We start from the raw sequence: 23,994 nt of genomic DNA on the forward strand, positions 1-23,994 counted from the left end.
AACATCCGTGGGAAGGAGTCACCTGTCAGATAATCACGGAGCTGAGACCCAGGTGCATGGCAAGGGCTCTGTGCCGCGTAATGGAGCTCGCCATCCCCAACGTGTTTGGATGGAGATATAGTTGATGGGTCAGTGTTTCACAAAATCTAGGTTAAACAATACGACACTTGACGAGTGCTTGAGCAGTGTAGAGTTAGAGAGGCGTAAAGGTTGCTGCAGCCATGGTGCGCTAATTCAGCATTGGTGCAAAGGCGCGGGCTGACAGAACGCCCGGGAATGGTGGCAGGAAAAAGCAATAGATCCGCACAGCGATCCAGTCATTCTCGTATCCTCAGCTGAAAAGCTAATGGCCATGGCGTTCGGGCAAGCTAAGCGATGAAGATCTCATTGCTTTTTTCCTGTAGAAAATGCGGGGGACGAGATCACTGCACTTGCCAAGGCGAAAACCGCCGTCCTGTTTACGCTCTTGGTGAGACCTTTTAAACTTCGTGCGGCTGTGTTACTCGGCACATGCTCTCTGACCCGGGGTCGTGATGGCGCCGGCATGGGGGCCGGACGGAAGGCAGCGGCTTCGAGGCAATAGCGCTGCAAAGTAAAGCGCGAAGGTCCGAAGCGTGGTGGGGGTTGTTCCTAGCTTGAGGCGTAAGGCTGAGCTGACACGGCCGTGCGCCGCAGGGTCTGCGAGGCCAATAGCCACGGCCATCGGGTCATGTTACCAAGGCGAAGCATCGAGATCCCCGATAGTACAGTCCCCTCTCGCAGCCGATGGCTAGCGTGGATTTGTTTTTTTGGTCATGTCATAGGTAGTTGAAGCTATCGCCCGGACGAGAATGTCGAATTAAAAATTCTACATACACGTCCAGATGATAGCTTCAACTGCCCACATACGTTATTTTTCTGAAGCAAAGCTGGGGGCATAGTTACGCTATGTTCTGGAGCCCTGCTATTCTTCGCGCTAGCCATCGGCTGCAGCACCCCTCTGTAGAAGCCACGCTTATGAACGAAGGTCAGGCGCCGAGCACGACAAGACGGGATGGGCTTGCTTACGTCAAAGATGTGGAGCTTGTGTCTCGTGGAGCCGTATTCAGATCCAGCCGCGACGGCAATCGCCTCAGTGAGCATTGTTGAAACTTGGACGAGAAAGCGATGGAAGGACTCCACCTCTCGGTCGCATGTCGGTCGCCGGTATGGGGATCAGCCAGGATGTTGGTCGCTATGCAGAGACGGGGTGATCGACAGGTTGTGCCATGTGGAAAGCGCGGCGGCGTTTGGCCCCCAAACCCGCCTCGTCCCGCCTTCCCCCCAGAGCCGTTCGCTTAGTCGGCCATTGGCGTCAAGCAGCTCAATCTGGTCATGGAAGACGAGCGTCTCGGTCAAATAGAACCACCGCAGAAATATTGGGGAGCTCATAAGCCATCATCATCATGTCTTCCTCCTTTTCGTTTCCTTTGTTGTACTGATGTCCAGCAAGCCGCCGTCAACCTCGTTCGCTGCCACCCGTCTGAATCGGACCACGTTCCTGATCGAAGAAGATGACAGCCTCAACGAGCATCCCTTCATCTACGCCAAGTTGCACCCGCGCCTGCCTCTCCTAATCCTGTCCGACACGGGGTGCAACTCGCCGCGCGACTCTTCGGTGCAAATCTCCAAGCTGCGCACCTTTCTCGAGGAATCCCCCGTCGCCGCCAACGCCGACAGACCGCTCAATCCGCGCGACCAGTATGGCCATCCCGAGCGCCAGTACATCGTGCTGGTGACGCATTGCCACTACGACCACATTGGCGGCATTGAACAGTTCCCCACCATCCCCCTCTCGCAGTCGCTGGCTCTGGCCCGGTCCATGCAAGGCTCCGACTCTGCCTCCAAGCCGCTCGCTGCATGCACCATTGTTGCCTCGGCCCATTGCGAGTCGTTCGTCACTCAGCACCTGGACGAACACTCGCTGTGCAAATTCTACGGGCTCAAGGTCCCCAAGTACCGCGTGTCGCGCTGGGCAAAGGACGGTGAGGCCCTGGTGCACGACGGCCAGAAGATCGACGTGACAGTGCTGCATACGCCAGGGCACACGCCCGATGAGCTGGCATGGTACGATCACGACGAACGCTTCCTTTACGTCGGCGACTCGTTCTACGAGCGCGGACCCTACGGCATGGCCATCATCTTCCCCAAGGAGGGCGACTGGGTCGATTTCATGGGCTCGCTGGACAAGCTGCTGCGCTTCGTGCGCCGTGAGAACGAGTATATGCTGGCCGACATGCTCAACTACTACAACCATGACTTTGCCGGCATGCATCGCCGCGTGAAGCTGTGCTGCGGACACTGCACCTCGGAGGCCGAGGCCGAGGAGATGTTGGAAGCCGTTCACTCGCTCTTCGAGCGCATTCTTGCCGGCAAGGTTCCCGTCACGCGCTCTGAAACGTACAGGGACGAGATCTACGACACTTGGACAGATGGCGGCGAGGAAGCGCGCTTCGCGGTGCGCGCCCCGAGAAGGTTGGCCGTGGAGGCACGCAAGCAGCTGGCCGATCGGGCCATGGTGCGGTCTATTTCTTGATTTCATAGATATCCCAATGTTCCACTCTTATTCGCACTGGAAACAAGCAATGGTAATGAGATTATCCTTTTTTTAGAGCTGCGGGGACATCAGCCACGGTGCCATGAATCATTCGCAACGTGCCCAAAATGCGGGGGAGGATGGGGGACGGCGAGCCGGGCCATGAAGCCGCTGACGTGGGCGTGCCTGTCAATCGTGCCTTGTCGGGCCCCTTCCGAACGGTGGAGGGCCCCTTGACTCGGTGGCACTTTTTTTCACAGCTGTTCGGTGGGGCGCGCAGCAGCCCTCACATCATCATCACCTCTCCCGTCGGTTTCTCCGTTCCACACCCGCCAGGGAGATCCGATTGTCCCAACACCCAGCCCCTCGGAACCCCGTGCAAAACAATGTCGGACAAGGACGCAGGCACTCCGCGCGTCTACCTCGCCCGCCATGGTACGTTTGCATTCCCCACTGTTCCAGCAATCGCGGCAATCGAACGCTCTTCGACATGCTCGTAACGAACGATACCAAACCATCCGCAAAAACGATCAACCCTAAAGGCGCAACATGCTATACACACACCCACTCTTTCCTCCCCTAGCAGCAAACGAAACGCCTGGTTGAACCCCTCACGCCACACGACCAACTAACCGCTTCCTCCCTTCCTACCAGGCGAAACCGAATGGACAATCAACGGCCGCTACACGGGCGTGACCGACCTGCCGCTCACGCCCAAGGGCGAACTCCAGGTCGTCGGCAGCGGCCGCGCCCTCGTCGGGGCCGGCAAGCTGATCGACCCCTCGAAGCTCGCCCACGTCTACATCTCGCCGCGCACGCGCGCCCAGCGCACCTTCGAGCTCCTCTTCCCGGCGCCCGCGCAGGACGCGCTCCGCGCCGCCTCCAAGGTCACGACGACGCCCGCCCTCGCCGAGTGGGACTACGGCGCCTACGAGGGCCTGCTCACCAAGGAGATCCGCGCCCGCCGCCAGGCCAAGGACCTCGACGCCGAGAGGCCCTGGGACATCTGGCGCGACGGCTGCGAGGACGGCGAGAGCGCCGCCGAGGTGACGGCCCGCCTGGACGCCCTCATCGCCGAGATCCGCGCCCTGCAGGCGCCGTGCATGAACGGCGAGGCCCCCGCCGACGTCGTCCTGGTCGCTCACGGCCACCTACTCCGCGCCTTCACTAAGCGCTGGCTGCGCTACCCTATGGAGTTCCCGCTGAGCATGATGCTCGAGCCCGGCGGCGTCGGCGTCCTCAGCTACCAGCACCACAACATCGAGGAGCCGGCTTTCATGCTGGGCATGGCGCTGCCGCCGGAGGAGAGCGAGAAGAACTAGACATTTTGCAGGAAGATACACTGGACGATATAAATTTTCATTTGGCCTAGAGAGGAGTGGGTATTATTGCTAGTTTCTGCATTAAAAGAGACGGGAATTGTGGCTCGGGTTATAGAATGGTCAAGACGAAGCGAAATAGAGCGTATAGATAAGATAGGATTCGGCCATGACAAGACGGATAGACAAGCGCAAGACGAAGATGAATTTGACGAATCAATTACGCCTTTCTTTTAGTATTTCCCCCGTGAAGTATCCCTCTGCACCCGCTCTGCTACTACTCGCGGAAAAAAACGAAATTCCCTTGAAATTGAACCGTTGAGGGCCAATCGATTCTTGTCGGTATAAAACAGGCGAACAGACAGATAGGAAACCAAAGTTAAATAAGTGTACCTGTGTCTCGCTGGATTCCTCAGCCCCGGAACACCCTCCGTGCCGAGATGAGTCTACCTGAAAACTTGGAAAGGGAATCTTTGCTGACCACGACGATGCATCACAAGCCGCTCGCTCATGACTCGGCGTCCACAAACTCGTCGATCGAGTTGGTGTCAGAGTCCTTCCGTTCGACGGATCCGGGTTGGGGTTTCGCGTCATGCTGGCCAAAGTCGATCAGGTCTTCTGTCTCGTTGTGGTGCTGGGACTCGGTCTTCCGTTCAGGTATAGAGAACCTACGCTCTACCGTCTGACCAGGAAGTATCGCAGCTATGCTGAGTATCTGCTTCGTCTGCTCCTCCGGCGTGGCTCCGTCCCTGCGCGCGGCGAATTAGCATATCTCCGTCCGACTCCCGCGTCCGAGCCTCCCGGTGATGCGGTCGGGTGACTGCGGGCCACACTCCACTTACACCTTGGCGCGAATGATGTAGTCCAGATCCTCCATGCCTTCTTCCGAGCCTCCCGGACCGCCCTGGACAGGCCTGAATAACCGAGGGTGCCAGTCGACGCCATCGTCCACGCGCTTTGCCGCTTCTTCGCGCTGCATGTCTTCAATCTTTGATTTTTCTTCTGTGGCTACGACCTGATCTCTCTGCTTGATAGCCGTAGTAACCTTCCGCCATAGCTTCTGCGATTCACGGTCTTCTTGCTCCTTTAGAGGACGGACCAATGGCATTGTCTCTCTCGCGTGTGTTGCATCGAACAGGAGTTGCTTCTTTCCGGTCTGTGACAAAACGTTAGCTGAGCGCGCCGTGTGTGTCTTGTGCATGCGAAAGCTGACACAGCTCCGCCGCCAAATTTCCACCTACCACGAGGTTCTTAGCCCACATCTCGCCGGTCCACAGCCCAGAGAGCTCAAACAGGTTCCTTTGGGACCTGGAGTCCCTGATGTATCCGCCGATAGCGTTGTAGGTACCTCCAACCCAGCCCTTGGTCTTGAATTCGAGATCGGCCTCCAAGCCCAGTTCTGGGCATCGCACATAACTATGGTCGCCGAGCTCGTACTTCATCTTTCCGAACAGAATCCCCCGCGCGTACATATTAGGCTGCGTAATGAAGCTGCGCCTGCGATTAGCCATGGCACCCCACCTGTCCATGTTATAACAAAACCTACTATCTCTCGTTGTGGTTGAGGAAAGTCATCACAGCCAGACCCTCCATCATGCTTGCTGCAGAGTTGCCCAGGAACTTGCTTCGAGGTTTGAGGGTGCCGTCGATGCGGATGTGGTGCTCGGGAGCCATGAAGAAATAGCTCGACTTCGGCGGATGATGCGACGTCTGCTCGGAAATGTAGTAGCCCCTAGTCTTGTCCGGATAATCCCAATAACAGGTAAAGGTCTCGCCGAGGATCGGGTTGAGGGGCTTTTTGACACCGCTGGCTAAGGATCAGCATCAAAGGCGCCGAAAAAAACAAAACGGCTGCGCAGAGCGTACATACGGCGGTTTGATGTGCCATCCGCTGAGATAAAACTTCACCACGGATAGAAATCTCTCTGTCGGGTCCTCGATGTCGGGCATAGGGAGCAGGGTCTCCGGGTGGGCCATAAAGCTGCGCAGAAAGACCTAGTTAGTTCTCCTCATTCTTCCTAGGCGCCCCGGGAGGCAGGGAACCGTGAACGCACTTGGTTATCCGTTCTAACATCGACCGCGGCTCCAGAATGAAGGTTGGGAGTGTGATCCGGCTGAGATCCGCGCCGGGCCGCAGTTGCGAGATGATGTGGGTGAGAACTGCAGCAGGAGGCGGCTCGTTAGTCTTTGTTCTGAAGAGGCACGGAAAGCTCTCAGAGGTGGCGCGGCGTACCATTGCTCTGCTCCGAGTCGACGATGGTCTCGTCTTCGCCGGTAACGGTAGAGTTGTCGCGGCCTTCCTCGGTCGACGAGCGGCTGCTTGACAGCGAGTGTCGGCGGTGACCGTGGCCAAGCACCATGGTGGGGTCTTGGGGGATTGGAAGGGCTGTCGGCGGGAGGGTGGAGGTTCAGAAATGCGAGGCTGTGCGACGGAGTCTATATGACGAGTTGGGCCAAAAAATACCCCGCCGCCGGCCGCGGTTTAAGGAGCCCACCCGCGAATCTTTATGACAACCCACACCCAACCAGCACTCCAGATAAAGAAAATCTGCTGCCTAGCATGCTCCACGTACCGCGTTGTCGCTCGTACTCGCGCCCTGCAGGTGCCGCCGTCAGCAGACCCTTCTTCGCTCCATGAATGGGTGACAGCCGCGCTACGTAAGCCAACAGTTTTTCGCCGCCCGGTTTTCCCAGCAGCGCTCTCGGCCCGCCCGAGCCCCATGATACGAATCAGCGGGATAGGGGATGATCTGCGTCATCAGGGCGTACAATATACGTGTATGTACTCTATCTCTCCGGATGCAATCAACTTCCGCCGCCCGATTGAGCCGCCCGCCGAGCCCGTCTTGCTGTTCCGCGTGGGAGTGGCCGGAAAAGTCAAACAGCAGCTCTAGCCTTCGTCTGAAACTCCCGCCGCGAACAACGTCATTGGTGCGCCTGGGGCTGCCGTTCGCTTCCGCAGATCGCGAACAGCGTAGCCGCGGTTCTCCAGCTGCCCTGTTGCAACATCAAAATTCTGCCATCGAGGGGTATCAACGGCTGAAAAAGGACACCTCGCCCTCACTTCTCCCCCTTTTCATCCCCACCCGCCCCGAGCTGCCTTCTCCTGAGACTGTAGAACTTGTCCAGGCAGTTCCTCCTTTGCTCCTGCGTCCAGCCCTCAACCACCAATGCAAATTCTGTGACATCATCGAAATCGAACATCTTTGCCATGGTGCAAAACTGACGCATTCGCACGTCTTCCGCCGGCCTGTACTTGTACCTGATCATCTGCACCTCGTCAGCACTGTCGACGTCGCTTTCGTCTCTGTCGACCTGGCTTTGACTTGGCGCAAAGACGTGCTTGTCAATGTAGTCAATATCGTTCTCGTTCTCTGCTGCCCTTTTGCTGAGATGTGCTTCTACTTTCGACGTGCCGATGACCTCTGAGTTTTCGTGCATGTATTGCACGCCAGCGCCTGCGAGGATTGCTTGCACCGCATCTGTTTTCTTCGGGGCTGATTTAAGATCCTTTGTCAGGTCATCAGCGTTACCGCTTTTGATCATGTCCGATATTTGGCTCATAAGGGCGTCTTCGCGGTCGCCATCTGATAGAGAGTCGTCATCGTCCTCTTGGCTGTGGCCGTCCATGCCAATCACCGTGACACCAACTTTGGACTCCGCGACATTGGTTTTGTTGACAATGTCCCGAAGCACTATGTTGCCGCCTTGGTAGGAAAAGAGGTTGGCAAGTCCAAAGATTTCTCCTTTCTTTTCTTTCTGGTCCTGGACTCCACGAAAGTAACGCCGCTCGTTTGAGGCATTGTAACCGATATTGGCCTGCTGCTGCTTGTAGATCTGACGCGCGTAGACTATCTCCTCGATGGTACCTGCACTAATCAAACGGAAAACCTCAACATCGCGGGTTTGCCCAATTCGGTAGGCTCTGTCCTGAGCTTGGAGATCGTATGCAGGGTTCCAATTTGGATCGAAAACAACGACCTTGTTTGCCGAAGTGATGTTTAGACCTACGCCGCCCGCTCTTGTGCTAATGAGAAATACAAATTGCCGGGGGTCGGCATTGAAGTCGTTGACGGTTTGCTGGCGGTCCTCGTACTTCATCGTACCATCGAGATAGCTGACATTGTAGGTTGTCGTGCTCGTGAAGAGCATACGCAGCATCTGAAGAAGCCGCACGCTGTGGCTGAAAACCAGGACTTTGTCGCCGTTTGAGTACCAGAACTGGAGAAGCTTCTTCAGTATCTTCCATTTGCCACAGAACTCCTGCTTTGCAAAGTTCGTGATGTTGTCTCGCTGACGGTATAGGTCTTTCCACTGATCAGGCATGGTGATTTGTAAGTCATCAAGGTCCCGGGCCTGCCTTTCTGGTGCATCGCCACTGCTTGGAATGATGAGCGCTAAATGATTGGTGAGCTTCTGTAGAGTTGCCATGGAAGGAAACACGTGGTTCTGCCATTTTCCATGTCCGGGGATCTCGGTGTAACAGCACCATCCTCGCTTTCCGCCAGATCCGCAGTCACAAGGATCCGTAGACCGCCGAATGTACTCGACAAGATCACTATTGACATAATTCTCATATGCTTCAGCTTGGGATTCCGTAAGGGGGCAGAACACTGTGAAGCTATCAGCATTGGCCTTAACCTTAGGTTGGACTTTGACTTACCAACTCTATCGCTCTTTTTTGGAAGTTCATGGGCGATTAGCGACTTCATTCGGCGTAGAAAGAATTGAGGGAGCAGGTTATTGACCAGAGACTTTGCTGTTTTCCGAGCCTTGGCAAGCTGTTGATACGTAGCGTCATGAGCTTGACCCATCTTGAGGGGGTCGCTGATGCAAAGTTTCCAAGTTACGACTCCGCCAAATCGACCAGGATTGGTCCAGTTAAGCAGTGTCCATAGTTCGTAATAGTTGTTTTGGATTGCTGTTCCGGTCAGACCTATTCTGCAAAGAGCATTGATTTCGTTCATGGCCTTCGTAATCTCAGACGTTCGACTCTTGATGATGTGGCATTCGTCCGCGATTACGCAATCCCAATCAACAGTGTTGACCTCGCTCCTGTTATTTCGATATGTTGTATAAGTTGTCAGTACGATCTCGGCACGACCTTTGCGAGCCGCTCGCAACGCGGCGTCTTTATCAGCAGGTGATCCATGGTAAGTATAAATATGCCACCAGCCCCAATCGTCAAGTTCAGACTTCCAGTTTTCCAGGAGAGTACCCGGGCAGATAATGAGTGCCCTGGGATAGTCCCGGTCATTCTGGCGCATCTTTCGCATCCGCTTTTGATCGCGCTCATCCCCCGTCTTACCAAAAGCGGCAGTGAGAAACGTAATGACCTGAATGGTCTTACCCAAGCCCATATCATCGCCAAGTATTCCACCCCGTTGATAGACGAATTTCTCATGCAAGAACTCGACTCCTTTGACTTGATAGTCGCGAAGCCATTGAGCATGGGATGCCGGAATTACTCCTGCAGTCGTCGGAATGATGATATCCTCGTATTTCCGGAGGGGCTTCCTGCCTGGGAAGGATGGCTTCTCGAGGAGGTGCTCCAATCGTTCATCGTCGGAAAAATAGACTCCATCAAAGTCAGGAGGTATTAGGAGTCCAGCTTCACCCATCCTCTCTCGAGCATCCTCGAATTTAGATTTTCTTTCTTTGATATAGTCGGGGAGAACCTCGTCCATCAGCTCATCTTCCTCGTCGGTGGTGTCCTCGAGCGTCCGCTTCTTTTTCAGGCCAGGCTTATCTCCATCTCCTCCTGGCATGCGGGGACGCACGCGGCGCCCTACCATGCTGGAAGCATTGCCGGAAGCCACAGCCTTAGCTTTTCGCGAGATGGCTGCAGCACGTTTCCTTTTTACAGCTTTCCGGTTCTTAAACGCATTGTACGCGGCCTCTGCATCTTCGTCGTCCGAAAATTCGACTTTTCGCGGCTCATCACGACCATGTTGCCCTTGTTCTCCGTCTCTGTCTTCGTCTTCGGTCTCGTCGGTTGTCTCAAAGCCATCATTAGGTGGCTCGACGACATCTTTTCACTGAGTGAGCAATATGTGCAGAGCAGATAACCGACAGCGGCTTACTTTGGATGTAAGAATCAATGTCTACCTCCTTGCGCACAACGTCGGTGATCTCCAGGTCGCTGCTGCCTTCACACTCGCCTTCCATCCGGTTTACCTCCTGTACGGCTGCCCGGCGCCAGCGCCGTCCAGCCGCGGTTCGCGACGGCTTTTGCGTAACCGTCGCCATCGACCTTCATGTCGCGCAATGAAAATGCTCAGGTGAGAAAGCGAGGAGGCGCGGAGGTGACACGGAGACGCGTGGCGGCGCGCGGCGGTTGGCGCGAAGTCACGCCTTCCCCACCATCTTGCCCGCATGACGTCAGCCGCCCTAAATGCTAAAGGCCAGCTCTTTCTTTTGTGGGACCCACCGATTGTTCTAAATATGAATGATTTCGCCTAACTATAGGCATATCTAAGCATATCAAACATTTCTTTTTTTTTTTTCAAAAAGAAAGTCTTCAATATGTTCTAAAAAATATATACTGTTTTTACAAAATAATAAAGAAGAATAAATTTCACACGGGTCAAGTGAATGGACAGTAATATCGTATTAGTGTAAGATCAATATAGTTAAATCGTTCTTGCACTGGATCCTCTAACTCCTCGACGAGAATGGGCGCTTGACATGCATGACTGAAAGACGTGCCTCTTCCCGTAAGCCGATTGCAAATACACTAACAGGCACACCTACGTCACCGTTGGTCGAATTGAGAGACTAGCTAACCTACTAGGTGCCGATAGTCTTATTTCCTTCGAACACGGTCCAGCTACTCAGTTTTCTCACGGTGATTCTACACTGTTGCTATAGAGCCTTCCGCCGCTATGTGTGGAATCAGTTGCATTGTCCACCAGGGCGATCCCTCTGATATTAATAGAGACGAGCTATCTCAAGAGCTCTATGCCAGCCTCGAAGCAATCAAACACCGCGGCCCAGACTCGCGGGGTCAATGGATCAGCCCAGACAATAGAGTCGGTTCGTACTTCTCCCTCAGATCCAACATCATAATCTCGCACCTGGGGATAGAATCCATCCAAAACCTCCCGCGGATGCTTACATTCTTTTACCCGGCAGCCCTCGGCCACGTCCGCCTCGCCATCAACGACCTCGCCCCTACCGGCGCACAGCCCTTCTCCTCACCCGACAGTACCGTCCACGCCGTCGTCAACGGCGAGCTGTACGACTACGACGCCCTGCGCGCCTCAGTCCTCCAGCACTCGCCGGACTACGCCTTCGCCGGCCACAGTGACTGCGAGCTCGTCGTCGCGCTTTACCTGCAGCACGGCCTATCCTTCCTCTCGCGTCTGCGCGGCGAGTTCTCGCTCTGCCTCTACGACGCCCGCACCCAGATGTTCGTCGCTGCGCGTGACCGCTACGGCATCAAGCCCTTATTCTGGCGCGTCGATGGGGAGCGTCGGAGGATCGAGATTGCTGCCGAGGCGAAGGCGTGGCTGCCGTTCGGGTGGGCGCCGGAGTGGGATGTAAAGAGCTTGCTCGAGGCCGGGTGGAACCACGACCAGCGGACCCTGTTCACAGGCGTGAGGAAAGTGCGACCGGGGCATTATCTGACATGTCAGGGATTCGAGGATGTACAGGAGAGGATGTATTGGGATGTTGAGTATCCGGACAAGGTACGTTGACCGCTTGTTGTTGTTGAGGTGTGGTGTGGTGATCGCTGAACTTCCGCTCAAGCGAACTGCAGACCCTAGAAGTGAGCAGGAGATGATAGAGGGTGTCCGGGAGCGACTGCTTGAAGCCGTCCGGATTCGCCTTCGTGCGGATGTGCCGGTAGGCATCTACCTCAGTGGTGGTATTGACTCGTCAGTGGTTGCGGGCATGGTGACGCATCTGGTCAAAGAGAGAGGAGAGAAAATTGGGAATGAGAAAGAAACAGACCGCGTAAGCTGCTTCGGTATCGCTTTCGACGAAGACAGCGGCTACGATGAATCATGTAAGCTTGGATGCCCTTTTGAGCTTCGGCAGGGAGAAAGTTGACAAGGAGCAGCAATCGCTAATCGCACCGCTGACTTTTTGGGGGTCAAGTTCCATAAAAAGCACATGGGAGAAGCCGAACTTGCAGCCTATTTTGAGGACGCCACTTACCATTGCGAACACCACAATGCGGATCTCAACTACGTCGGCAAGTTTGCGCTCTCGGAAGTGCCACGCGAAGTGGGTTTCAAGGTCGTCTTGACAGGCGAAGGTTCCGACGAGAACTTCGCCGGCTATCCCACATACCTCCCCGACTACCTTCGGGAGCCAGACCTTGCATGGCCTGCAAATGCGCTGTCGGATCGGGAACGTGATGGGCTCCGTGAAGAGACAGAAGAGTTGACGGAGCGGAACTACAGGACCATTGGCATGGACAGCGCCAAAACCGGAGATTCGGTTGCGGTGCGTATGCTGAATGGTATCAAAACACCACAGTATATGACAGCATGGGGGTTTGATGTGTACGAGCCGTGGGCTCATGAAGTCTACGGTACTTGTGACCCGCGCCTTACCGTTGCAAATAACGTTGATGGCCGGACCAGAGAGCTCATCATGAACAAGTGGCATCCTCTACATTCTGCCATGTATGTATGGTCCAAAGGACACCTGGCCAACAGCTTTTTGTCGTGCCTGGGCGACCGCACGGAAATGGCCCATAGTCTGGAAGCGAGAACACCTTTCTTGGACCATCACTTGACGGAATATGTAAATGGCTTGCCGCCCAGCGTCAAAGTAAGGTGGGATGCGGAGGAGCAGAGGTTTATCGAGAAATGGATCCTGCGGGAAGCCAGTAAACCTTTCATCACAAGCGAGCTGTACCAAAGGAAGAAGCATGTAAGTGGGCTTACCGTGCATTGACAGCCGCCATTTTGCTACCCTTTCATCTTACCCTGGGGCCTTCTTACTCGGGGTCACATTTACATCGAACGTGTTTGAAATGGCGTCAGGGCTTATCTATGCCCGTGTGGAAGCGATGGCAACTAACGCAGTATGCTTTAGCCGTACTCGGCGCCAACGCTGTTCCCCGAGAACGGCCCTCTACACCGGCTCTTCTCGAGACTGATCTCTCGAGAAAACGTGGAGGGGCTGGGGTTTGTTGACTGGAATAAAGCCAAGGACCTGGTTAGGAAGGCGTTTGTAGCGAAGGATCCTTCGGCAGTTCGAGCAGCCATCAGTGTTGGGCAGTGGATTGTTCTCAGTCGGAGATTTGACGTCAAAAGGGCAGAAGCGCCCAGGTGAAGGAAGGCAGATCTATGATAATAAAAGGGCATTCGCAGGATCAGAGTGGGGACGTATACGGAAGCTAGCTGTTGGCAGGGTGGATGCAAGGGGAGCTAAATTCGGGAAGTCGGACGCTCCTCCGAGTGCTTGCCGTTCTGGGCAGTGGACGTCAGCCATCGCTTGAAGCAGTCAAACCACTGCTGACGGCTGAGACGATGCTTTGATGAGGTCTGGAGCAGAAGCGTGCGTGTGTCACAGGAATAGACACGATCAAAGATCTGAGTAAGATTCGGTTGCCCCGAGATCCGCCGGCGGCCCCTTGCGTCTGCGAAGCGGACGGACATGCGTTCGTGGTTTGTCGCCCTCGTGCTCGGGGTCAAACTTTCTGATGTCAGGCGCGTCATGTATTTGAGCTCAAGTGCATGACGCGGTGCGACGAGTCTTCGGCGGCGCGTACAACGGCGTCAAGCCAGTGAGGGGCACAGGTGCATGCAGAAAACATGGCGGCTGCACCTCGTGCTCTGTCTTGTTTCAACCACGCCTCTGGCGATGTCAGTGACGCTGGGCGTGCGCGTGCTGTTTGCGCCATCATCACGCGCGGGCGAGCAGGTCCGGCGGCGCTGAGTGGCCTGGGCCGTCTTAAAGGTTCGCGGCACGACGTCAAGAGTAGGCGGGTGTGGGGATGGTGGTAAAGATAGCAGCAGCGTGCGCATCACTCGCAGCTGCAATTTGGGCGGTAAGAATCCTTCGGGGAGCTTTTATCCGCCATTAACCTCGACAAAGGGCCAAAGCCGGGGACGAGTCGGTGTCGCGATCTATATTTGGGCGCAGAAGCGGGCCAATTGACGGATCGGGCGCGCGTGCCAGGGGGGCTGTGTCCGGCGGCCCCCAAATTATGGCAGATTAGTCGACGCCGTGTCACACCTCTGGCGTGGAGAAGCGACTTGGACCACGGCGACGCAGACGCCGTTTGCAGGATCGCGATGCGGGGGCCTTTGAAACGGGCGCGCTGGAGGACCTGGGCACGGCGCCCGGACTGAAGCGCCAGGAGGCGGCGGCGGGCGGCGGCGGCAGGCGGCAGCTCACCGCCGGAAGGCACTGCACGTCTGCCATCATCACCCAGCATCGCGACACCACGCCGGCCCAGCAGACGGCGTGCTGGAACGCCCCCATGCCGGCGACCCTGCCACATGGGCCGACCGGGACCAAAGCCTCGAGCCCGTTTCAAGCGACCCAGCACCCGGCCGGGATGGCGATCCTTCGATTCCAACGCTCCACAGTGCTCGCTCTCGCACCGCTTGACCCCAGCGGCGATCGCTTGCGCAGGGACGGACGGTCTCTACCGCTGAGGCGCCCTCGCCGCGCCGCAGCGCCGGGTATGAGCAAGCAACGGCCGCGGCTCCACCATCTTCTAAATCTGGCTGGCCCTAGCCACACCGCGATGGCGTCCCTGCCAGCGTGTGCGCCTTATCCGTCCTCACGCAAATCCTCTGAGATTGCTCTGGGGCCATCAGCCTGCGCTCAGCCCTCCCGCATAGCCTGCCTGATCTGGATCTTGCGCGCGCCGTGACTCGCGCCTCCACTCTCTCCAGATCGCGCCCTAGATTGGCTGCCAGACAAATAGTCGCGGCCGCCGTCAGCTTCAACCCGCTTCCTTTGTCAGACACCACCTCCTCCCGCCTGCTAGCTCTTACCTCACCATGTCCGCTTCCGAGTCCCCAATGCCTTATGTATCTGCTGCCCAGGTCCAGCCTCCAGCTGCCGACGACATGGACACCACCGCCCACGAGTGGTACACCCTACCCGTCAACGTACGTCCGCCGCCTGCCTTTCGTCTGCCCGGCACGCAATTGACGATATCACAGCCGCCCTACGACGCCCACTATGGCTTCGTGAACCCCTACGTCACTCCCTCGGTATCGTCGGCAGGCTTCTCTCCCATTCCCGAGCACGCAAAGTCCACCGGCGCGCCCACTCCCATGCTCGCCTACTCCACCACCGCTGCCGACTCGTCGACCTTCCCCAGCGTCTCTGGTCCCGTTTCCTTCTCGTTGCCCGAGCAAGCACCCCCGCGCCTCTCCATCCCCTCCCACCTCGAGACCTCGCACGGCTACAACTTCCTCCGCGGCTCCGACAACTACTACGTCTACGGCTGCAACGTTCCCTTTGACAGCATTCCGCCACGCCCTCACAGCAGCCCCAGCGTGTTCAGCCCCGTTACACCAGGCGGCAGCAGAGCCTCGGAGCACTTCGCCTGGCCGCCCAGCACCAACGCCCTCGGCATCTCGCACCCGGGCATCGACGAGACCATGTTCGCCAGCTCCAGCCACCACCAGCCCGCAGTCCTTGCATCCAGCCCGCCGCATGGCAGCGGCGCCCCTACCCCCGAGATCCGTGCTCCCAAGCCAAACCGCCCCTACGCCCTGATCGCTCCTCACCCGCTCGGCGTGCAGCGGTTGGCCGCCACCGCCAAGCGTGGCCACGAGGATGACTCGGACATGGCCGAGACCTCGATCAAGCGCCGCAAGTCCAGCTCCTCGACCGGCCTGCACGAACTCGGCGAGGAGGACAAGCTGCTCCTCAAGCTCAAGGACGAGGAGAGCCTCCCGTGGAAGGACATCGCCGCCCGCTTCCAGACGGATCTGGGCAAGACGTACCAGATTCCTGCCCTGCAAATGCGCCTGAAGAGACTGAGGGAGCGCCTCCGGGTCTGGACCGATGCCGACGTCAAGGCTCTGCGCATGGCTCACGACTACTGGAGGGACCAGAAGTTCGAGATTATTGCTTCAAAGGTGTGTTCTACCACGTTCCAGCGCCCTAGCTCTTTTTACTGACCATTGTACTAAAGATGATGGAATTTGGAGCCTCAGACCGGTGGACCGCCAAACAGTGCGCCCGGAAGTGGGCCGAAGTCGACCCCAGCGCAACGCCCTTCATGACGACCCAGGATGAGCCCCAGCACGCCGCTTTCTCGTACACGGCAAGCCCGGAGAGCACCGGCTACCTGCCCTACATGCACATGCCTTGAAGGCCACAACAAGTCTTGCTCGATGCAAACTTGCACGCAACTGAACGCAAGAAAACTCCCCGCTACGTTTGTGTATAAACTCTTCACTTTCGCTCTATACCCCTCCATTTTCGGGAAGGAAAAAAGACTTTCGCTATGGCTTTTGCTTCTCTAGATACCCCATTTTTCACACGTTCGCTCGCTTTCTTCCTTGTACATTTCCAAGGTTGTTTCAAAAAAAGACTCTCGCTTGATACCCGGATTTGGTTTTACTTGCATTGTACTTGTCTTTCAGCGCTTGCATTGTACGGAATGGGGAATGGGTTTGGTTTTCTGCGGTTTGGAAAGATCTGTCTCACATGCATTTTCTGGCCGGGGTTTGGATTGGTCAGGTCGGCGTTCACGATTGATGGGATATTACAACGGCGCATCTTTGGGGTTTGCATGTACGCATGTACGCATGAACGCGGCATTGTTTGAGGAAAGCTTGATTGAATCTATGTTTAGACGTTATACTCTGAGATTCCCTGGAAAGTGACGTATTTTGGAGCAGTTTCATCACTCGATCCCGTCTGCAATAAGCGAATACCAAAGTCTCGAGCAGCAGGACGGCTCGGGATGTTCCACTGGTTCCTTCCCATTTGCGCAGGTGCCAAGCAGTTGATCTCGGCCGCGAAGGTAGGTTGCCGTGGAGCCGAAATGATGGATGGAGGTGGTGGTGTCCTGGTTCCGCAGCCCCTGCACGTCAAGCAGCCCGCTTCCCCTTTGCCCGCTCTCACCGCATCGTCGAGGGGAGGGGTCTTACCAAAAGCGCGGAACCGCACAGCTGCTGCGGCGGTGCTGACTTCGATTGGCCCGAGTCGGTGCGGCGTTGTTCGAAGGATTCACCTCCTGGCTTGATGATCCTTCCTCTCGCGCCGCCGCTCCACCGCCACGCCATTATTCCCCTCTGCCTAACCCCCTCGCAGCATGGCGGAGCTTGCTGGTGCCTGTTTGGCGGTGCTGCGCGTCGCACAGGCAGGTGACAAGGAACGACGCGGCGGTGCTGCTGCTGCTTGCTCTGATCCACACACAAAGCTGTTACAGCCAGCGCCGCAGGCAGCATGCTTGGCGGGTTGCGCTTCATCCAGAAAAGCTCCGCTCCCCGGCCAACGGGAACTCCCGCACTGCCTTTTCTCAAACATGCGCCACCAGAAATAGAACTCCCAAGCATTCTGCACATGCCATGCCCGGGCCTTCTGCTGTGCTCTTGCACGTGGCCCCCGCGAGGTGCAAAAAGCCGCACGCAGGTGGGGCGGCGCTGGAGGTGAAGCAGCGCTGTCGAAGAGACTGTTGAAGGCGGCGCGACGGTAGCTGGCGGCAGTGGACTTCCTAATTCGGCATGCCGGGTCGTCCCTTTCGCTGGTGGCTGGGCCTGGACAGGCAAATCAGGCAGCATTCAAGCCGCGACGTCATTGTCACAGTGCACTCGACAAAGAGCCCACGTCGACGGATCGCTTTTCGTCGTCGGTGGTCTCGCTTTCGCGCTTCGTTGGAAAAAGCAAGGCGCCGCGGCGGGAAGGCACAGCCAATCAACGAGGCGACGTCATACAATTCGCCCGGCCCATCTCCGCGCTGCTGATCGATATTGCTCTCTGCTTGCTTGCAGATCTCACGCCATGGGTCAGAAATAGCAGCAGGCACGCGAGGTGATTGATCTAGAAACAGCGAACCGGATGGCCGGTAAATTGTCCTAAAACCAAGTCCCCATTCTCGTGGGGACCTGTGTACATACGCCGCACAGTGGCGCCGCTAACAGCTGTCATTTTTGCTCTAGTGCCTTCTGTTGGCCGCCGACTAGCTTGCCGCCGCCCGAACGCGCCCAACCTTGAAACGCTTTGTTTAGTAACTCGAGGTACTGCGCCCCGACAGCAGTAGAGAAGGATACCTACATCGCACATCCCAGCAGTGCCCGTAAGCGCTTGCAACTCAGCCTTCACTGTAGCGCCTACTCGCCCGTACATCCTGACATGCCCACCAAGTACTGCCGACTTATGTCCGCGCCATGGCATGGATCAGCCTGCGCCTTGGGGCGGAAAAAGCACTGTCACTGAGGCCTCCTCGTGACAAAGAGGTACCTAACCGCCAGCAAATGCTGGTGCACTAAGGTAGATCTCCCACTCCCGCTGATCCTCAAGCCACGTCCCCCAGCGGATCGTCCTTCCCTGATTTCCCATTGACAACAATCCGTCCGGCCTTCTGTCCGACCACATGTGTAAGCGTCGGTCTTTCGCTCCTTATATCCGGACGGTTTCGAGAGGAATGGCACATGGCACGCGGGGATTAAGCTTATTATTCCGCGCTCCATTGCGATCCTTCCTTCGACCGCCTCAAAAGCCAGCCATGCAGGAACGCGCCGGCTTCCTGAGCACTGACTATCTGGAAAGCGTTGACCTTCGGGCCGCAGTGGCCCCGTACACTTATCCAGAGATCACGCAACTTTGACTCAGCAAATCTTTGTTTAGCACCTGTAGCACCGACAAAGACTTGTCTTCTAGGTAAGCGTCGGCGAGCGGCGTTTGGGCTTCTCACGCACGCGCAAACCTGCGTGCGCGTGAGTGATGGCGTGGCGCAGTGGTACGTGCTGGTGCTTTTGCCGACGGGCGTTGACCAAGGTAAATGCCTGCTTCTTGTTCGACTGGACGTACGATGAGATCTGCTTTGTCCCCGCGCACGGAGAAGAGTGGGAAAGAATAGAAGTGGTCATGGTTGCACGACAGAATCCGAAACAACCCTATACACAAGAGTCGAGAAGCATCAAGAAATAGAACTGTAGTGCACCTGGTGCTTCTTTGGCGGTTGGTGCGACAAAGCTGTCAGAATGCATGCAGTCCGACGTTTCTTGGGAGGGTTTGCTGGCCACAGTCTTGAGACTTGCACAAACGCATACGCATGTGCATGCAAACCCGCACCTACGCGTGGAGAGGTCACATCTCGGTCCTAGTTCCGTGACACCAGGCTAGCACGGGCGTTGGCAGAAAACCATGTGCGCGAGCTGCGCCGTGTGAAGCAGAAGGGCGTCATTGTGAGCCAAGGCAGACTCGACTACCACAGCCTCCCACACGCTTGGGAAAAAGAAAGGAACATCCCTTCGTGTCAGCATGTACCACAAGTGGATCGGGGGGGCCACCCGAAAATCTAGACGGGAGTCACTGCGACGGCAACGATCCAGACCTATGCCGTAGAAGTTCAAACTTGCGAGAAGTACTATCAAAAAAAGTGGACGGCAGACCCGAAAGTCCTGTGACGTGTCGCACATACGCGCGTGTGGACAGGGAACGTCGTCTCTGCTGCGAGGACTGCAGAGAAAGACTCGGAAATGCCGCGATGAAGGAAAAGGCGGGATTTCGGGCATCGGGGCCGTTGACTTCTCCGCCTGAAGCCAGGTCGCGGACTGGCGCATGCGTATCGTTCATGCACGTCAGAGCGTCGATTGTATACAGGGTTACTTACGTCTAGAAGGATTGGATCAACAGGAGAAAGTAGGGTGAAGTCAAGTAGGATCAAAATGGCGCCACCCAGATTTATTGATTTGTCGTGCTTATCAACACGGACTTGGAATAGGAGATTAGAAGGAAGTATGTGTAGAAGGTGGGATATTCATCTGGCAATCTGTCTGATTGGCGTTTTGCGACATCGGGTAATGGGCTTTGCTGACCGGCCCGATTGAGCAGAATCCCATCGCCTCACCACGGCCAAAGGAAGTTTGGGCGCTTTGCCCAGACTTTTGCCGGTGAAATCCGGCAATTTCGTCCCGGTGGGGAAGCTAGAAAGGGCCAGTCCTTCCTAGCTCCGTCAAGTACATGGCCGTCGGATGAAGGACCCTTGAAAAAAGTAGAGCGGTGGGTTGCTGTTCGGATGCGAAGAACCATCACTTAATTGTCTGGACGAAGGTATGCTAGGTATTTAGGTCCTAATCGCAAAGCTAATTAAGTATTTGGTTTCTAGTGCCTTCAAGGGGTCCTGTCTCCTATCAGTCTATCTTGACACGAAACTTTGCTACCACCACCAAGCAAGCTCAGATTTAACCCTCAGCACTCACGTAACTGGTATTCGAGCACTGAGTGCACACTGCACAAGGCATAAAGAACTATAGATGCTCAACTCAACGTGAGTTGTTCGTAATTCAGAGATATATAATCAAAGAAACCGCTGCAACGGACAGTGCACGAGCTCTATAACTACTTCTATAAACAGAGTTACTGAATAATTTGATTCACTAATCTCTCATAGTGAAGGAAAGGTCGTCATGTCTCCTAATCAGCATCATCACCGTCGCAAGCTTTCTGCTGCTCTCGATAAGTATCACTGAAGAAAGAAAAGGAGGGGAAAAAGGGGAGAGAAAGACAGGGAGGGAGAGCCATAAAAAAAAAGAAACTACCGGATACTCCTCCACCTTCACACTCCCTCCGCCTCCTCCACCTCCACCGCCCGCCGATGAAACCCACTCCTCGCCCTCAACGCCCGTCCCCACCGGAAAAACACCCACGGCAGCGGCGCCATCCCCAGCGCCACGAAGCCCAGCACGCTGGTCGCCCACTCGGTGCCCAGCGCCTCGTACACGTCGCGGACGAACAGCGGAAACGTGGCGCCGAACAGGCCGCGCAGCAGGGCGTTGGCGGCGAGCGCGCTGGCGGCGAAGCGACGTCCGTAGCAGTCGGTCAGGTACGCCGTGATGGCCAGGAAGAGCGGCACGAAGCCGGCGCCGAAGGGGATGCCCGCTGCGATGGGTAGTAAAGCGTGGTATCGTGGTGAAGACGTCCAGGCGAACCAGAAGAGGCCGAGTGGGATGAGCCAGGAGAGGAGGATTAGGTGCGGGAAGCGGGCTTCGGGTGGGGAGGAGTTGTTGTCGTTGGCGGTGCTGCTCTGTTTGAGTTTGGTGACGTAGTGCGCGTGCACGCGGTTGATGAGGGGGGAGGAGGCGGTTGCGAGGGCCATGCCGATGCCGATGCCCAGGAATGATAGGCCTGATGGACCTGGTGCCCAGCCGCGGGTTTGGGAGAAGACGATGGGGTAGGCCGTGAAGTCGAGGTACAGGATGCCGTAACAGAAGGCCATGTAAAGAGAGAGGAGGAACAGTATGGGCTCGGTGAAGAGCATGATCCAAGGGCGGGTGAGCGTGACATAGTAGTCGATCTTAGGATTCTCTTCGGATTGGTCTTTTCGGAGGTACGCTTGTTTCCTTTTCAGGATGACTGGTGCGTACGTCTCAGGCAGCAAAGCAAGCACCGAGATGTAGGAAACACCACCGACGATGGCAACGATCCAGTAGTTCCTGCGCCGAGCCTGCATCAGCATTGATTTCTTAGCGGTGATGCTTTTCTTACCATCTCCAGTGGATGTATTGAGCTACGTAACCACCAAACACTGGGGCTATGACGGGTCCCAAGAAACTGGCCGCAGTGAATAATGCCAGCGGGACTGTTCTGTGGCTGGTAGGCCACATGTCCGTCAGGCTTCCACCCGAGTTTGTCACTGGGAATGTAAGAATCTGGATCGACAATTGAGGAATGTAACCAACCGGTAGGCGACCCGAAAAAGCCACAAAAGAAACGGAAGATGAGAAGTGAAGCGATGTTGGGAGCTAACGCACACCCTACGGTGAAAGCCACGAAAAGCAACAGGACGACTCGGTATATTGGGTTCCTGCCCCAAACCTCGGACAGAGGGCCGAAAATCAATGGACCGATTGCAAATCCGAGGAGGAAAGTTGAGACACCAAGCGTGGCCACCGTTCTGGAGCAATCGAAGCTTTGCGCCACATCAGCCACCACCGCAGTGTGGATGCTTGAGCAAAGACTGATTGTCATTGTCATTGCGACAATCACAATTGTGCAAAGCCACTTTTTGCCTGTGTTCCATGAAAGAGGGTCCTCCGCCTTGTTCAGCTGCATGATCACTGCTGACTCGTCCGCTGAAGCCGCCGGAATACCAGCTAATGTCCGTGTTCCGGAAGTATCCATAAATGTTTTATTTTTTTTAATCGGAAATTAAATTGGTGACTCGTGAGAAGTAGCGGAGTTGATTATCTGAAGGCATGCAGTTCTCACGTGCGGCGCAGCACCACGCCCTTTGACAAGTTGTCGTGCTATCCCAGATAAGATTGCGTCATGCCCATGAACCAACCATCCATTGGGTAAGAGTGTGGATCCTAAATCACTGCAGTGGGTTTAGACCAATGCAACAGCTTCTTTCGACAGCCTTTACTAGGTATCCATGCGTTCATAGTAATCTGAACGAGCAGAATGCATCAATCTCCACTTCGCTGAGAGATTCAAGTGTATTAGACCTACCAACAGGTGTAAATAATAACGCCAAACTCCATGAGAGCTCCGCAAGGAACGTTTTCACCCCCATTACCACCCTTTTTCGTCCGTCAAAGTCATAAGCGAGTGTGTCATATCCAAGTCCTCCACCTGGACCCCCTTTCCACCTCTCGAACCAAAGCAGAACCGGAATAAGGAAAACCCCCAAGATACTCTCAAACCGAAATTTTCTCCTCTACTCACCAGAACAGCACAAAGAGAGAAGGAGAGCCAAGAAGCTGCACATCCCACTCACAGACCATCCCACGGCAACGCCTGAGGCAAAGAGCCCAGAACGCCCAACGTGGGTACGCCCAGCCACAGTAGGGCTTCGAAGCAGAACTCACAGCTCACATACCTTGCTCCTCTTCCTACTCCTCGTGCTCAAGCTAGTCGTAGTTTCCTCCCCCGGGATCGTCTCGCAGCAACGCAAGCGCCGAAATCCAACTTTCGCGGCAAAAAAACGCCCAAATAATGACGAGTTCATCCAGCCGCTATTATAACCGGCTTCGAAGCAAACAACCCACACGATTCCCTAAGCGCTTTTACATCACGCAATAAGAGAAAGAAAGAAAAGGCCTACCTCTCTAAACCGTTCCGTGTAACCCCCTTCTTCACAATCCTCATCCTCGGCAATTCCCCCTTCTTCTTCAACACCCTCCTCTTAGTCGTCACTCCACTTCCCGTAACCTTCTGAATGCCCATGACGTTCGCATTCGCGTACGTCTGACCGACCGAATCCTTGAAGTAGGCCGCGTTCCCGCCGATGGTGGCCCACTTACAGCCGCTCGTCGTATCGCAGCGGCTGGCCATCTCCTCGGGCACGGCGCTCGTCGACGCCCAGCGCGGGTTGTCGGCCATGTTGTTGCCGTTGTTGTCGAAGCCGCAGAGGACCAGGAACTGCGCGCCCGACGCGGGCACCGTGTAGACGGTCGCGTTGGAGCCCGGGCAAGCGATGGCGCCCGAGGACGCCGGGAAGCCGTTCCAGCCGCCACTGCCGCCGGAAGAAGCGCTTGAGGATGCCGCCGCCGCCGAGGATGTGGTGGAGCTGCTGGTGGCATCGGTGAGCTTGCGTCCGCCCCAGATGTTGGTGTTGGTCTGGGGCGCGCCTGACGATGACTTAAGGTAGCAGGTTCCATCGGCGCCAGCAGATGGCGGAACGACGAACGATACTTGGCGACAGTTCGCTGTTTGCTCGCAGAGCTCGACGCACAGCTCCATCGTCTTCCTGTAGAAGTAGTTGATGTCGCCGCCATATCGGTCTTGACTACACTCAATCATGTATGTAGCGCCGTCAGAGGCCGTGTAGGTTTGTCCATTGCTGCCAGGACAGCTGATGGCTGCCTGCGAGGAAGCCGCAGAGGTCGCTGTAGTCGCTGTAGTCGCTGTAGTCGGAGTTGTCGCTGTAGTCGCTGTAGTCGCTGTAGTCGCTGTAGTCGCTGTAGTCGCTGTAGTCGCTGTAGTCGCTGTAGTCGCTGTAGTCGCTGTAGTCGCTGT

At 56.1% G+C, this 23,994-nt stretch overlaps 8 protein-coding genes across 8 annotated transcripts; 4 read left to right on the forward strand and 4 right to left on the reverse strand.

The window, feature by feature from the left end:
• Window positions 1-1,459: 1,459 nt before the first annotated feature.
• On the forward strand, window positions 1,460-2,554 carry LTHEOB_11293 (Beta-lactamase; the record flags this gene model as incomplete). Its single annotated transcript, XM_035508033.1, has 1 exon — window positions 1,460-2,554. One exon carries the CDS (start codon window positions 1,460-1,462, stop codon window positions 2,552-2,554), a length of 1,095 nt encoding a protein of 364 aa, XP_035366674.1.
• A 386-nt stretch (window positions 2,555-2,940) lies between these two features.
• On the forward strand, window positions 2,941-3,876 carry LTHEOB_11294 (Phosphoglycerate mutase; the record flags this gene model as incomplete). The annotated part of the gene is made up of 2 exons (XM_035508034.1): window positions 2,941-2,989; window positions 3,209-3,876. 2 exons carry the CDS (start codon window positions 2,941-2,943, stop codon window positions 3,874-3,876), a joined length of 717 nt encoding a protein of 238 aa, XP_035366675.1.
• Window positions 3,877-4,381: 505 nt separating this feature from the next.
• LTHEOB_11295 (Oxysterol binding protein) lies at window positions 4,382-6,233 on the reverse strand (the record flags this gene model as incomplete). The annotated part of the gene is made up of 7 exons (XM_035508035.1): window positions 4,382-4,622; window positions 4,716-5,029; window positions 5,115-5,364; window positions 5,420-5,680; window positions 5,744-5,854; window positions 5,928-6,033; window positions 6,107-6,233. The coding sequence occupies 7 exons, from the start codon at window positions 6,231-6,233 to the stop codon at window positions 4,382-4,384; spliced, it is 1,410 nt and encodes a 469-aa protein (XP_035366676.1).
• Window positions 6,234-6,933: 700 nt separating this feature from the next.
• LTHEOB_11296 (Snf2 family helicase) lies at window positions 6,934-10,132 on the reverse strand (the record flags this gene model as incomplete). Its single annotated transcript, XM_035508036.1, has 3 exons — window positions 6,934-8,486; window positions 8,537-9,904; window positions 10,051-10,132. The coding sequence occupies 3 exons, from the start codon at window positions 10,130-10,132 to the stop codon at window positions 6,934-6,936; spliced, it is 3,003 nt and encodes a 1,000-aa protein (XP_035366677.1).
• Window positions 10,133-10,982: 850 nt separating this feature from the next.
• On the forward strand, window positions 10,983-13,164 carry LTHEOB_11297 (Asparagine synthase; the record flags this gene model as incomplete). Its single annotated transcript, XM_035508037.1, has 4 exons — window positions 10,983-11,564; window positions 11,626-11,884; window positions 11,939-12,759; window positions 12,925-13,164. 4 exons carry the CDS (start codon window positions 10,983-10,985, stop codon window positions 13,162-13,164), a joined length of 1,902 nt encoding a protein of 633 aa, XP_035366678.1.
• A 1,682-nt stretch (window positions 13,165-14,846) lies between these two features.
• On the forward strand, window positions 14,847-16,174 carry LTHEOB_11298 (uncharacterized protein; the record flags this gene model as incomplete). The annotated part of the gene is made up of 3 exons (XM_035508038.1): window positions 14,847-14,957; window positions 15,012-15,938; window positions 15,995-16,174. 3 exons carry the CDS (start codon window positions 14,847-14,849, stop codon window positions 16,172-16,174), a joined length of 1,218 nt encoding a protein of 405 aa, XP_035366679.1.
• A 4,416-nt stretch (window positions 16,175-20,590) lies between these two features.
• LTHEOB_11299 (MFS transporter) lies at window positions 20,591-21,490 on the reverse strand (the record flags this gene model as incomplete). The annotated part of the gene is made up of 1 exon (XM_035508039.1): window positions 20,591-21,490. The coding sequence occupies one exon, from the start codon at window positions 21,488-21,490 to the stop codon at window positions 20,591-20,593; it is 900 nt and encodes a 299-aa protein (XP_035366680.1).
• Window positions 21,491-23,076: 1,586 nt separating this feature from the next.
• On the reverse strand, window positions 23,077-23,994 carry LTHEOB_11300 (Carbohydrate-binding WSC domain-containing protein; the record flags this gene model as incomplete). The annotated part of the gene is made up of 2 exons (XM_035508042.1): window positions 23,077-23,764; window positions 23,829-23,994. Coding segments are annotated over 2 exons (854 nt in total), but the record flags the coding sequence as incomplete, so codon positions are not given.

This window comes from Lasiodiplodia theobromae (assembly GCF_012971845.1).
Source record: "Lasiodiplodia theobromae strain AM2As chromosome Unknown scaffold_46, whole genome shotgun sequence".
Lineage (NCBI taxonomy): Eukaryota > Fungi > Ascomycota > Dothideomycetes > Botryosphaeriales > Botryosphaeriaceae > Lasiodiplodia > Lasiodiplodia theobromae.